The sequence below is a fragment of the Achroia grisella genome, unplaced genomic scaffold (assembly GCF_030625045.1).
Source record: "Achroia grisella isolate CSIRO2021 unplaced genomic scaffold, CSIRO_AGI_Agris_v1 utg295, whole genome shotgun sequence".
Taxonomy (NCBI): Eukaryota; Metazoa; Arthropoda; class Insecta; order Lepidoptera; family Pyralidae; genus Achroia; species Achroia grisella.
The window spans coordinates 880,094-893,698 of record NW_026712783.1 but is presented as its reverse complement, the minus strand read 5'-3'; the positions used below and the strand labels follow the sequence as shown (position 1 = coordinate 893,698).

Genomic DNA, 13,605 nt, shown 5'->3' with positions numbered 1-13,605 from the left:
GTATATTTTAATAGGTACAACAGATACTGTTCTTCAATTTTATTAAGAATGCACAGATTAAACATATCGGTGTATCTACAAGCTTTTCTCAAAGTATTTTTGTGAAAAGCCTATACCTCTGTGGATTCTGTAAGCGTTTCGCTAATTGAGTCATTGCCTTGTTATATTCATTATTACACAACGACATATCCTATTACATCCGAAAGTACAACAATTACAATTTGAAATGTGAAAAAATAGAAATGTGAAAACTATTAAGTCAAATTACCAGCAAATGAAATTAATACCTCATGAATAAAAGACAAGACATTTATATGAAATAAATAACTGTCTTATATATACGAAGCTATTGTAAGTAATTTCTAACACTAAATAAAGTCTTTACAAAAATCATAATTCATAAACACATTATAAATATGTTATAATTGTCTAATTATACCTGAGTTTGCCCTTAAACAAAATGTATAAATGTTGCTAGTTGTAAAAACAGAATTGTGATTAAAAAAATAGGCATAAAGAATCCAGTTGGAAGATAATAATTGAAATACTTTCGGCTGTAACATTGTGGTCTTATATACATAAATTGATGGAGATGACAAATCTTATGTATAAATTATGTATATCGTAATTTTCAACATTCATCGCCATTTATAAGCTTCTATATAGCAGTTACACAATATATAATATTTTCATATTTATAACAGAAGTCGAATATTTACGCTACCAAGGCGGAACTAAGTTATAAAAATTTATTTATTATTGTTACCTACTTCCGTATAAAGCATCATGTGGATTATAGTATCGAAATCAGGTAAAAAAACTAATAAATAATAATATAGAAACAATTTTTCGAAGTCGAATAATAATAGTAACTTAAATATATATTATTAATATTGTTACTCCGGTCAGCTCTTGACCTTGGCTAGTGCAACCTAGTCGAAACGTCGAGAATTACCTCTCGACTTTTTTTTTATCTTTATTTATCATAAAATTATTCATGTTAAAACCTGTTTTATCTATATTAACAATGCGTATTAAAAGTAAAAGTTTAAAAAATAAGTATTAAATATATATAATTGTGATGCAGTGTATGTACTAACAATTAACAATAGTTCCGACCTCGAGCTACGTAATATAATATTTATATATTATAATACATTTAATTGTATTTACAATTAAAACAAAACACTCGTAATTACCGATCTAGTTGCACACGTAATCGAACAATTTCTATAATTATAATTTGACTGAAATCCTTAAGAGTTGATGAATGATTATAATAGAGTAAAGCTGTTGATAGTAGCCAGAAATTGACGTGTGCTTCTAGGTTACAAGACTAGTATTATGATATCGTATTATCCAGGTTAGGTTAGTATTATTCATTACATCAGCCAGTTTATAATGCTAAAAACAACCTAAAAACTATTTGAACCATTAGTATGTGTATTTTTTAATGTATTACGATAAGAAAAATTCTGTTGAAAATTTATAAAATTTTTGGTGGTATTTCATCGTATCTATCAGGCGGGAGTTGGCGTTCAGTTATGGTATTAGACATAATAGCATTAGAGTAGTCCGCAAAAAGGTGGTATTTGAGAATAGAGTTAAGTGTTAAAATCTATTAAAATATCTAATGATGGACAACTTCACTCCACTCCACTCCATCTCTTGTCATTCACCACTCTGGATAATATTCTGTGAATTCTATACAAGTCTAGCATATGACATTTTTTTTATAGCATAAACGAGCTTGCCATTTATCTGATGGTGATTACCGCCGTACATATGCACCTACAACACCAGTGCAATTGCAAGAGCGTTGCCGGGCTTTTAAGAGATCTCTTTTCTTGAAGGTTTCAATATCGTATCGGAAATACCATTGCTGGAAGGTGATTCCACAAGTGGTTGTGCGTGGCAAAAAGTTTCTAGAAAAACGCCCGGTGGAGGACCGCCATTCTTCCAGATCATTAGGAAAGGTATTTTAGTTTCTGGCGGGCAGTAACTATTCACAAGATCAACAACTGAAAGTCGACGGAGTGTAATCGCTTTGTTTCCTATCAATAATTATTACTATTTATTATTTTATAACCAACATATTCGACAGGTTGATCCTTAATTTCAAGACTTCCCGTCACACCCTCAATTTTGAGCATTTTTAACATTATAAATAACAATGTAACGTATAATACTGTTAACAAATATACTAGACGTATTACTTTTAAGGATAACAACAAAAATAAAGTTCAAATATACTTAAAAGTCAATAATCTAATATATATGTAGTTTTCATTATTTAATCAGACAAATGACCACCATGGAAATCCTGAAGTTATCAAAACCAAATTTCAAGCGTACGAAGTAACGGTTTTTAATTATAGCGAAATCAAGTTCTTTCTTTATAAATCATACTATTACTTAAGAACTGAAAATATATTATTATGACTGCATTTTTTAAAATTAATATTTAGTTTAGAAACTTCAGATATTTGCATAATAGGTGATATGATTCATAATAATCGACAAAATTAGGTGACACAGTATAACTTTACTGCATTTAAAGTTTTAAGCGCATTCATAGTTAATTGTATTTGTTTATTTTTCCAATCAATTACAGATTGTGTTTTATATTATTTTATTTGATTTAAATAAAATAATGCATTTTTAATAATTTTCATATAGTAATTAAAAGGCTTTTATTTCATTTATCTTAATTTAAAAATTAACAGTTTCTAGTTGTGAATCTCAAACCAAATTATTTAATTCACAAAACCAAAGAGACGATATCGCGCTTTTATTACTCAATCACGTAAATATTTGATAATTTGAGATTATTAAATACATTTTTTTTTTCATATAAATAACGAATAATCTTCCACCGATTTTGTACTAAATTCTATTAATTATTTAAATATTTACAGTGTATTAAATCGAAAACAAACAAAAAAAACATATCTTTTTGGTAAAAGCGCTTAGAAATGGAAAATGTGAATAAATGAAGATAATAATAAGGACATTGATAATAAAAATGAAAAAAAATAAATAAAAGAACCAAAATTTATATAAAGTTACAATTCAAACAACAAAATTTCTTGTAATTTTGGCACTTTCACCACACTTTACATATATATATATGATAACATATCAACGAGGATTACTACATTATCACATATATATATGTATATATAAATTAGACAGTCATATATGTGGTATACATAACTCCATCGATCAAAGTGAAGTAAGAAACAAAGTGATGATATTAAACAATACATATATATTTAAAAAACATTGAAAGTGCGTCAATGTTTATAAACACCATATATATAATATATAGTTTATATAGATATAACTCCTATATATATGACATTGTAATAAGCCCCAATGTGGAAGTTAAGATTCGTCAAGTTAAAACGTTTCCATTAAATAATACCAAAACATTTACAATTTCTACTATTACGCTAGATTTAAAACAAATATACACACACAAATAACCTAAGTATATAAAGGAAAGAGATCTGCTAATATATATAAATATATATCTCTTGAATTAATGAAAATTATTTCATTATCTATACTCATATTATGACCGGAACTTGTGATGAGGAAAGTCCATTCTGGAACCATTGCACTGATTTAGGAATTATTCTAGTATATATTAGAAATATAGGTTATATATTACAAATATAACATATATTATTTGCTGGTAATGTACCTATATATGCTATAAATGAATATTGACTATTTTTTGTTTAAGATATATGATATTAATATACATATATATACACATACAGTGAGTCGCCCCTATATCTTTAAATTTATCCATTTTTCTGTATTTTAATATGCAGATATTAAACTTTAAAATCTTCCTTTTGAATCACTCTATCTATTGCTAAAAACGTTAAAATCAATTGCATAATTCAGAGAATAAGACTGATTGCCTTATATAATGAATATGAAGAAAACACGAAAGGTTAAAGGATTTCGTCGTCCATTTTTGTCGCAAATGGGCAGGGCACAGTCTGGGGACAACTTCCGCACGAAAGATTCCAGGTTGAAAAATAATGAAATAAGGGTGAAATAATTTTCATTAATATTTGACTATTATAGAACTTCAAATCGGAAATAACAATTTCATATATTTCCAATCGAATGGCCTCTAATAAACAATTGTAAGTTTGTCGCAACCGATTCCGCGATTAGTCGTACGCGTAGCTTTAACTCGAACGTGCGATAAATTGCGATTTTTTAAAGTACAGTTAACTGCAGATAAATATACGACTATGATTGATTACACAAATGAATTTAACTGTTAATTTAAAAATCATAAAATAAATGTATTTTGTGTCTTTAAATTTTTTTAGGTATATAATTAATTTTAGGTTAAATATAGAACTCGTGGGTAAATTTGATGTTTGTTAAATGACTTAAATGGATAAATTTACGGTTTTACAACAAATTTTCAATTAATAGATCAAGAAATTGTTGATATCATACTTATGTCTAATTTGATCACCACAGACTTGTATATTTATATGTTGCTGACTGTACATTATAACATAGAGACGGACAAACTTAATAAACAAATTGGAGATAGCTTGGAACAGTGCAATCACATCCTATTAACCTAAAACATGTAGGTCCAATCAAAATGAATCATTTTAGAAAAACAGAATTATTTTATATTTGGTTATAATTTCTTTTACACATTACCAAAGCAGGAAGGAGCGATAACTTTCTATATAAAAGACTAGCCTGATAATTTAGATTACTCACATATGTATATATTTGATATAATATTAAATTTATTAGCATTTTTTATTTCATTTTCTCTTTATTTTTATAATCAACAGTTTATATTGGACGCCTAATATTTCTAAAACATTCCACTCGGATTGAACCTAATTTAATCTATTAAATTATAGTCAAAATTAAATCTAATGGTAATAAAAGAGACATGTGCCAGCTTGTAACAAGAGTGCATCACGATTAATGTACACAAAGTTTTTAACATAAAAAAAAATGCCAGCCAAGTCCCGACAAATCAGCACAGACCCAATCGGAAAGAAGGTGTCTTAAAAATTAATAGTAACATTAAATAAAGGAATTAAAAAATAAAACATTACGCGACATATTAGATTGCTAACTACGTTTATATAACTAACTCTTTTGAATAAATAACTTGTATCCATTTGTTTAATCTATGCCTGAGCAAAGCGTCCGTACTCCATCACTATTCGATTATTCGATTACTCGATATTTCACCTTCGATTCGCGCGGGAGCGTGTAGACCTTACGGGCGTCTTCGCTTTGCTCGATTTCGCTTTGGTCGCTTTGGTATTTAATTTCGACGATCGATTGCTCTCGATTGAGTCGATACGGCGGTCCGATTCGAATGAGAACGCCGGCACTACACTTTTCACTTGCGATGGCGAGAGGCTGATCTCTAATCGCCTTCTTCTAGAACGAGTCATGCGGACATTCTGCTCTTGTATTTCTAGAGTTAGCGGCTTCATTGCTTTAGTCTTTTTAGCTCTTGCTATTTTTCTAGTAGTCTCAGCTTTCTCTGAGCTACTTTTTCGGGTCGCCCGACCGTTTTGACCTTTCTCCCTTAATACGGGTTTAGTTATTTCCTCGAATTTGCGTTTCCTGGTCGCTCTAGTTACAACTGTTTTCTCGTTTTCAATAGATTCTTTGGTTGCTCTAGTTTTCTTTTCTGTCACACTCTTGTTTCTAAGTACCCGTTTGGGAGGTGGAGGAGTTTTAGATTTAACTTTTCTACCGTTTTCTACTTTACTCCTCAGCGATCTCTCTTCGTTGACTTCTGCTTTCTTGGTCTGTCTGGTATCAACTTTTCTACGTTTTCTAGGGACGGGGGAAGTAGATTCTTTGGATTTGGTGCTGCGTGTGGCCTTCGGGAACGCTACTTCTGTACCGTCGAGACCTTTACTGCTCTCCACGTAGATATAGTCGTCCAATTTCGACCTAGATTTAGCGTATGTCTTTTCGACTGGCTTTACTGAGGGTATATCATCCTCGTCGAACTGCGGCTCCGTTGTTTCATCGACGGGAGTGTCTTGTGTGTTTGCTTTGATTAGTTCTACGTCATTTTCTATTGAATTCTTATTCATTCTATTTTTGAGGTTCGCGATTGTTTCGAGTAAGGAGGATTCTTTGACCTCGTCGGGTTCGAAGGTAGGCTCTGATTGTGACGTGCCAGGTTCCGACCCACTTGAGGACCGCTGCTTGTTCTTGCTGCGCCGCTTGTATAGTTCCGCCTTGGTCATATCCTGAAACACAAGATGGTAGTTTAAGGAAAACAGTAATAAAGGTATAAAATCAGACATAGACAGACATATAACAGATATATATTGTAATATGTCTATAAATCTATTTACAGACACAACGTCTTGTTTTTCTAACATCATGTAATGCATCTAAAATACCTTTTTAATGCTTAAACAAAAGTTATAAGAAAAATATAATTCAATCACAAGTATAAGATTTGAATATATGAGTTAAAATAACAAATTAACAAATAAATATAATTACGACGGCCTCGGTTATCTAGCGGTATACCACTCCGCTTTACTATCGAAGTGCGTGGGTGTGATTCCTCGCACGCCACAAACATTTATATTCATTATTATGATAGTTTGTATTGGGTGTTTTCTATATATAATATGTAACTATTTACAGAAAAAATATCATCTATGTATTTATATCACTTGTCTCGTATCCATATACTTTATGCTTCTTTATCATAGCTTTGCTTAGCTTAGGACTAGATGGCGCTGCGTGAATTGTCCTGAAATATTATTAATATTTATGTCCGATGACTTCTCATGACGAATGAATTCTCATTGACATGGACGATAGTGGTCGAGGTCGACGCTCAGCAGCAGCGAGGCGGGAGGCGGCCGGCTGTCACCGTCATACATACCGCCAGGTGGAACGTGGGCGCGGCGTGGTTGTGCAGCGCGAGCAGCAGCGAGGCGGGAGGCGGCCGGCTGTCACCGTCATACATACCGCCAGGTGGAACGTGGGCGCGGCGTGGTTGTGCAGCGCGAGCAGCAGCGAGGCGGGAGGCGGCCGGCTGTCACCGTCATACATACCGCCAGGTGGAACGTGGGCGCGGCGTGGTTGTGCAGCGCGAGCAGCAGCGAGGCGGGAGGCGGCCGGCTGTCACCGTCATACATACCGCCAGGTGGAACGTGGGCGCGGCGTGGTTGTGCAGCGCGAGCAGCAGCGAGGCGGGAGGCGGCCGGCTGTCACCGTCATACATACCGCCAGGTGGAACGTGGGCGCGGCGTGGTTGTGCAGCGCGAGCAGCAGCGAGGCGGGAGGCGGCCGGCTGTCACCGTCATACATACCGCCAGGTGGAACGTGGGCGCGGCGTGGTTGTGCAGCGCGAGCAGCAGCGAGGCGGGAGGCGGCCGGCTGTCACCGTCATACATACCGCCAGGTGGAACGTGGGCGCGGCGTGGTTGTGCAGCGCGAGCAGCAGCGAGGCGGGAGGCGGCCGGCTGTCACCGTCATACATACCGCCAGGTGGAACGTGGGCGCGGCGTGGTTGTGCAGCGCGAGCAGCAGTCATACATACCGCCAGGTGGAACGTGGGCGCGGCGTGGTTGTGCAGCGCGAGCAGCAGCGAGGCGGGAGGCGGCCGGCTGTCACCGTCATACATACCGCCAGGTGGAACGTGGGCGCGGCGTGGTTGTGCAGCGCGAGCAGCAGCGAGGCGGGAGGCGGCCGGCTGTCACCGTCATACATACCGCCAGGTGGAACGTGGGCGCGGCGTGGTTGTGCAGCGCGAGCAGCAGCGAGGCGGGAGGCGGCCGGCTGTCACCGTCATACATACCGCCAGGTGGAACGTGGGCGCGGCGTGGTTGTGCAGCGCGAGCAGCAGCGAGGCGGGAGGCGGCCGGCTGTCACCGTCATACATACCGCCAGGTGGAACGTGGGCGCGGCGTGGTTGTGCAGCGCGAGCAGCAGCGAGGCGGGAGGCGGCCGGCTGTCCGCGTCCACACTCAGCAGAGACCGAGCCAGTCGCCGGCTGTTACTCGACACTGAACTCCACGCACCACCTGACAACATTACATATTATCTCATCTCTTATACTATAATATACGTCCTAGGTCTTGCCATCATTTACCATCAGATGAGGTAAGACCAAGCGCAATCCCATTACCCGTACCTCTCACTGCTACTACCAACTGATTGCTCCTTATTTCGGATGAAGGTTAGATAAAAATCAAAACGACAACGACACAAAATCAACACAGTGAAACGGATATATTTCTCCATGGTTACATACCTTCCATGCTAAAGCTGCCACTCCGAATCCTGTCCATTAGAGCCGTAATTGGTTCCTTCTTGGAGGCCAGTTGGAATGGCGCTTTGCCGCACAACATGAAGTACTGAAATGTAAAATTCGACTTTATGTAACCATCGCAATAAAATTTTAAATTGTATTTTTTATTCATGGTAAAAATCATGAAATCTAGGACCCCTTCCTCTTATGTGACATCACATTACAAATTAATTTATTAATTTTAAATGTGACAGAATAATACGAGCTACTTACGAAGATGACACCAAGACTCCAGAGGTCGACCGCCGGTCCATACCCGGGGGCACTGCTGCATCGAGCTCGGGATACAACTTCCGGTGCAGCGTATGGCAAACTGTAATATACATTACTAGTCAATATACTGCATAAAGAAATATTTGATCTGCGTCATTTTGTTTCAAATAAAATAAAACATAATTTATTCATATAGGACATTTTTGCTGCTTATGAAGTTTTTGTATTAATATTTTTTCTCTACCGTCCAGTTCAGTATACAGATTCAATTGAGAGCAACTGGCAAGAAACTAATATTGATAACCGTAGGTATGTGAAATTCAACCAACGGCCATCGTGAACTGAATAGAAATAGAAATAATCTTTATTCAATAAACTCAATACATGCACTTGGGTATAGTCATTTTTTTTATTCTTCCACTCATTCGGAACGCAGACTCATCACAAGAAGAATGAGCAAGAAACTTATGTGTTGCTGTTTTGAATAAATGTTTTTTTTTTAATAAATAATTACACAAAAACAAGTAAGAGTACAATAATAAGTCATTCTTAATGCAATCAGATAATATTGTCACCGCTATGAATTTTAAGTTTTTCCACAAAAACATTATTATCACGTTCTTGTAGATACTATAATTTATATTATGTTTACAAACTCTTCAGTTTTATAATAAGTTTTTTTACAGAGAAAGTTCTTTATACGACTATTGAGTCTCTTTCCAGGCAGATTTAGAAGGGAATCTGTTAGTTTTGGTACTGAAACTGTATCTAAGAGCTGAACTATCATAAGATGATCTATAAGCACGGCGTCATCATCACCTGAAGCACGGCGTCATCATCCGCGGCCGTTCATCAGACTCGGGGATGCGGCGAGCAAAACCAAAGTCGACTACTTTAATATTAGCTTCATTGAGGCGACAACTCGTCAGCAAGATATTCTGAAAACAATACAATTAACTTTATGTAATTATCTTTTCATAGTATAAAATATTCGCTTACATCTATTAATGTTACGTAAACGATTTTAATGCAGTTTTCAGCAATAGACAATAGTAAGTAGAGGGATAAATTCTTTATTCAACAATTACAGACACATAGTATACATGAGTTACAAGAAATACATGAATATATAAAAGAAATGGTGGTGACTCTACCGCAATGGTGAATAGGCAACCAACTCAGCATAACGCTACAGATAAATCTGCAGCGCTGATATTTTGTTGTCTCCTGTACTTATATTACTATATATCACTAGCTGTCGACAAACGTTGTTTGCCTTAAAAAAAAAATTTAGGGGTGGACTACCCCTAACATTTAGGGGGATGAAAAATAAATGTTGGCCGATTCTCAGATCTACTCAATACGCTCACAAAATTTTATGAGAATCGGTCAAGCCGTTTCGGAGGAGTATGGGAACGAAAACTGTGACACGAGAATTTTATATATAAGATTACTACACATATACAACTTTTATTATAGTGGTAACCCTCTCTTAATATATATGTATGGGGGGAAGTGGATTGTTGGTAATGTGGATTGATAACCCTATTGCTAGCAATGTACCATGTCAGGTCGACCTCCACGCGGTTCCCCCTGGAAACCATCGTGTTAAATTCCCCGTGAATTTGTCAACTGACCTGACCTCATGCTCATCTTATCATCCTCCACTGGTGGCCCGCCAGCGTAAACCGTTAGCGCAGGCGGGTGCACCATTCCATTAAAACCTCAAAACAAAATGTATATTTTACATATATCAAGAAGGGTTACAATACTTGTTGTATCTCTTCTGGGGTAGAGTATAATCTTGGGTCAGAAAGTTTAATTTAGTTTAATTATCGTAATTATTACTGTTGATGATCACCTCAGGTTTGAGATCCCTATGCACAATGTTCTTGGAATGCATGTGGCGTACGGCTAGAGCCAGCTGTCCTAGCAGACGGCGAGCCACCTTCTCGCCAGGTACACCGATGGCCAGTGCCGACGCCAACTCTCCACCCGTAGCCAACTCCGTCACTATATATGTGAAGGCCTGAAACAAATCAATTAATAATTATTGTGATTTCGAGTATTATAAACCGAAAAATAATAGAAAGAAGAAAGAAAGATAATAAAAAGAAAATAAAATATTGGATAATGAGAAATTTGTTGTCAGTTCTTCTAATCTCGAAAGCACTTCTAACTAACGGTAGATCTCACATATCATAATAATCTGTAATAGACCTACACGAATAAAGATACATAATTTGATTTGATTTTGGGGTTTTTCTATTATTAGAAGGTGTCTTAAGGGTTGGCAACGCGGTCAAGACACCCGTGGTGGTTCAAGCGACCATAGGCTACGGTAACCGTTTATCATCCAATGGGCCGTATGCTTATTTGCCATCAACCCACCATTCGTGGTTTAAAAAAAAATACAAATTACAGACTTATGAGATACAGGAAGTGGCCTTATTTGTATAAAGATTATTTCTATTCCATTACATTTTATGTACAACTTACCGAGTCCTGAAACACCTCGTGCAGGGTGATGATGTAGGGGCAGCCCTGACACGCCTTTAATAACTCTATTTCTTGTTTAACATCCTTCTTCTGTGTTGAAATTATCTGATAACAAAAAAAAAACAAAGCTATAATTTGACCAGACAGCCAGACAACCCTTTTTTTTTATTGTGAGGTTTGGGCTATTCTGCTTCGACCTGTAGCACTGCGACCTATATAGATCTATTGTGCTCGTCTTTTTTCAGAGTTTGCTACGTAGACCTGTCAGGAACAAGAATTGTAGGATATTCTTAGGAGCGATGGTTTTTATCTTCTCAGAGAAGAGTGCAAACTTTCCAAAGGAGATATTTCGTAAAAACAAAGCTATAATAATAATTATTAGATACATAGAATAGAATAGAATTTTATTTACTCGTCGACACAACAATAATGACAAAAAAAATACAATCGACAATTTACCATACAAAACAGAGTCTAAGTGGACAACTCAGCATATTGCTGAAAACAGTTTCCAGTGCTGATTTTCAGTTGCCCCCAGTACAGATGCACACAAATTACAATTTAAAAAATATAAATATAAAACATATAATATACAAATATAAAATAATAATAATAATGAGTAAAACAAAAAGACTATTATTACAATGTGATAGTAAATATATTTGGATTATTTTTATTTCGCTTAAAGACCTAACGCCTTACCTGATTGTCATGAACTTTTGCATTTTAAATTAATTAAAAATGAGGATATAATTTGTTAAAATAACTCACTTTAACAGCATACTCCTTGCCCGTCTGTCTGTGTATACATTTTCTACATACGGAGTACGATCCGTCCCCAAGTAGAGGTGTGCTCAGGTCCACTGCATATTTCTGGAAGAATGGCGAGTCCTGCAAAGAAAGCAATGTATTAAATATATTTAACAAAATCGCATAGCAAAGACAATTGGTTACATTAAATTAATTATATTAATTTTCACAATAATGACATTAATATTTCATAAACTTCAAAGCTTTAATTTCAACTTTAACTTATTCTTTTAGGTAAAGTGGAAATTAAATATTTACATTCTTCTGAGTTATGGCATTTCACTCCTATATCAAGTTTCTTTTGAAGTAATTGAACGTTTCTTTATCCTGCACTTTAAAATCAACCATTTATTCAATAGGATAAATACCAAGTTACTAAGCTTAGAAGCTCAATATAATTAGTACAAACAATACAAAAACACTTTGAATGGCCACTACACACTATATTATACATGGGCCCTGGGCTCTTAAACTTAGAGATTTATAGAAAATGTCTGTACCTTGGCCACCCATCCTTTTAATTTGTCGTGCTTCTGTCCAGTAGCCTGCATCCATATTTGATCAGATATTATATTTTCCGAAAACAGTATACTCGGAGCGACGTATGAGTAGCCTGTAACAGAATAGAAATAGAATTAAACTTCAGTCAAATAAACTTAATGTAAGCATTTTTGAATAGTCACATTTTTTAAATTCTACAACTCTTTCAGAACGTAGGCTTATCACAAACAGAACGAATCACTAAAACACTTTGTATTTGTGAAGGGGGGGAAATTTAGAGTCGTAACCCCACTGCTAGCAATGTACCATATCTCATCTCCATGTACCAACTCCGACTCATCATCTCATACTCATCTTATCACCCTCCACTAGTACCCGCTAGCGCAAGCGAGTGCACCATTCCATTAAAAAATTGTATTGCAGTAAAATATTGGCAATACACGTTTTATCTATCTGTATCTATCTATGTATTTTCACTATATTTACCTAGAAACAGTTTGTCATGATGTTTGGGCGCCTGTGCTGGTGAGTCAGTCGGCGGCATCCTGGTGAATTCATCAGCAAAATTACACGTGTCAGCCGCGTGCGAGAGCTGAGGCACGAAGGGGGCAGCAATTTCTCGACGTGAAATTGCCTCCCAGTCTAGATTCTGTTGAATGCAAAAAATTTTTTAATAACCCAGGACAATTCACTCTGCGCTATGTAGCTCATCAAGTTAAGCAAAGCTTGTGTTATGTACTCATACCAACTGATAATAAATACTTAAATATATAAAAAACACCCAGATACAAACATATTTATGAACACAAATGTTATCATCGCACGCGGCGTCGAACCCTCAACCAAAGGAGACACACTAAACCGCTAGACCAGTAGGTTGGAGTCGTCAGCCGTCATGTATACTTACTAAACACAAATAATTCAGTGTGATTATATTTTTTTCGTAATTGGAACAATAAGCTAGTCTGGCAACTCCGTCATAGTAAGAAAAAAAAACTGACCTGGAAGAACGGATGCCGTTTCAATTCACCGGCGTCCTCTTCACCACCGCCAAGACGCCGGCGAGGATCTTTGACCAGAAGCCTGTAAAAATAATATCATACTATTAAAACGGGGAATACTAAGTACTATAGGGGTGTCATTGGAAGGAAAGGGTATTTGTTGTAAAAAATGTAGACCCATTGCTAGCTAATCATGTCAGGTTGGCCTCCACG

General features: G+C 36.3%; 1 protein-coding gene across 1 annotated transcript in view; it reads right to left on the bottom strand.

The window, feature by feature from the left end:
• Window positions 1-3,777: 3,777 nt before the first annotated feature.
• The window catches only part of LOC131843329 (ribosomal protein S6 kinase alpha-5-like), a 99,408-nt gene continuing 89,580 nt past the window's right edge, over window positions 3,778-13,605 (bottom strand). The window contains exons 8-18 of the mRNA XM_059191955.1: window positions 13,393-13,474; window positions 12,878-13,040; window positions 12,391-12,503; window positions 11,852-11,971; window positions 11,081-11,185; window positions 10,443-10,610; window positions 9,401-9,519; window positions 8,582-8,681; window positions 8,312-8,414; window positions 7,942-8,081; window positions 3,778-6,284 (exon numbers count right to left, since the gene is read on the bottom strand). Of these exons, the coding sequence (XP_059047938.1) occupies window positions 5,256-6,284; window positions 7,942-8,081; window positions 8,312-8,414; window positions 8,582-8,681; window positions 9,401-9,519; window positions 10,443-10,610; window positions 11,081-11,185; window positions 11,852-11,971; window positions 12,391-12,503; window positions 12,878-13,040; window positions 13,393-13,474 (2,242 nt within the window). The 3' untranslated portion in view covers window positions 3,778-5,255. The remainder of the gene's footprint in view (window positions 6,285-7,941; window positions 8,082-8,311; window positions 8,415-8,581; window positions 8,682-9,400; window positions 9,520-10,442; window positions 10,611-11,080; window positions 11,186-11,851; window positions 11,972-12,390; window positions 12,504-12,877; window positions 13,041-13,392; window positions 13,475-13,605) is intronic.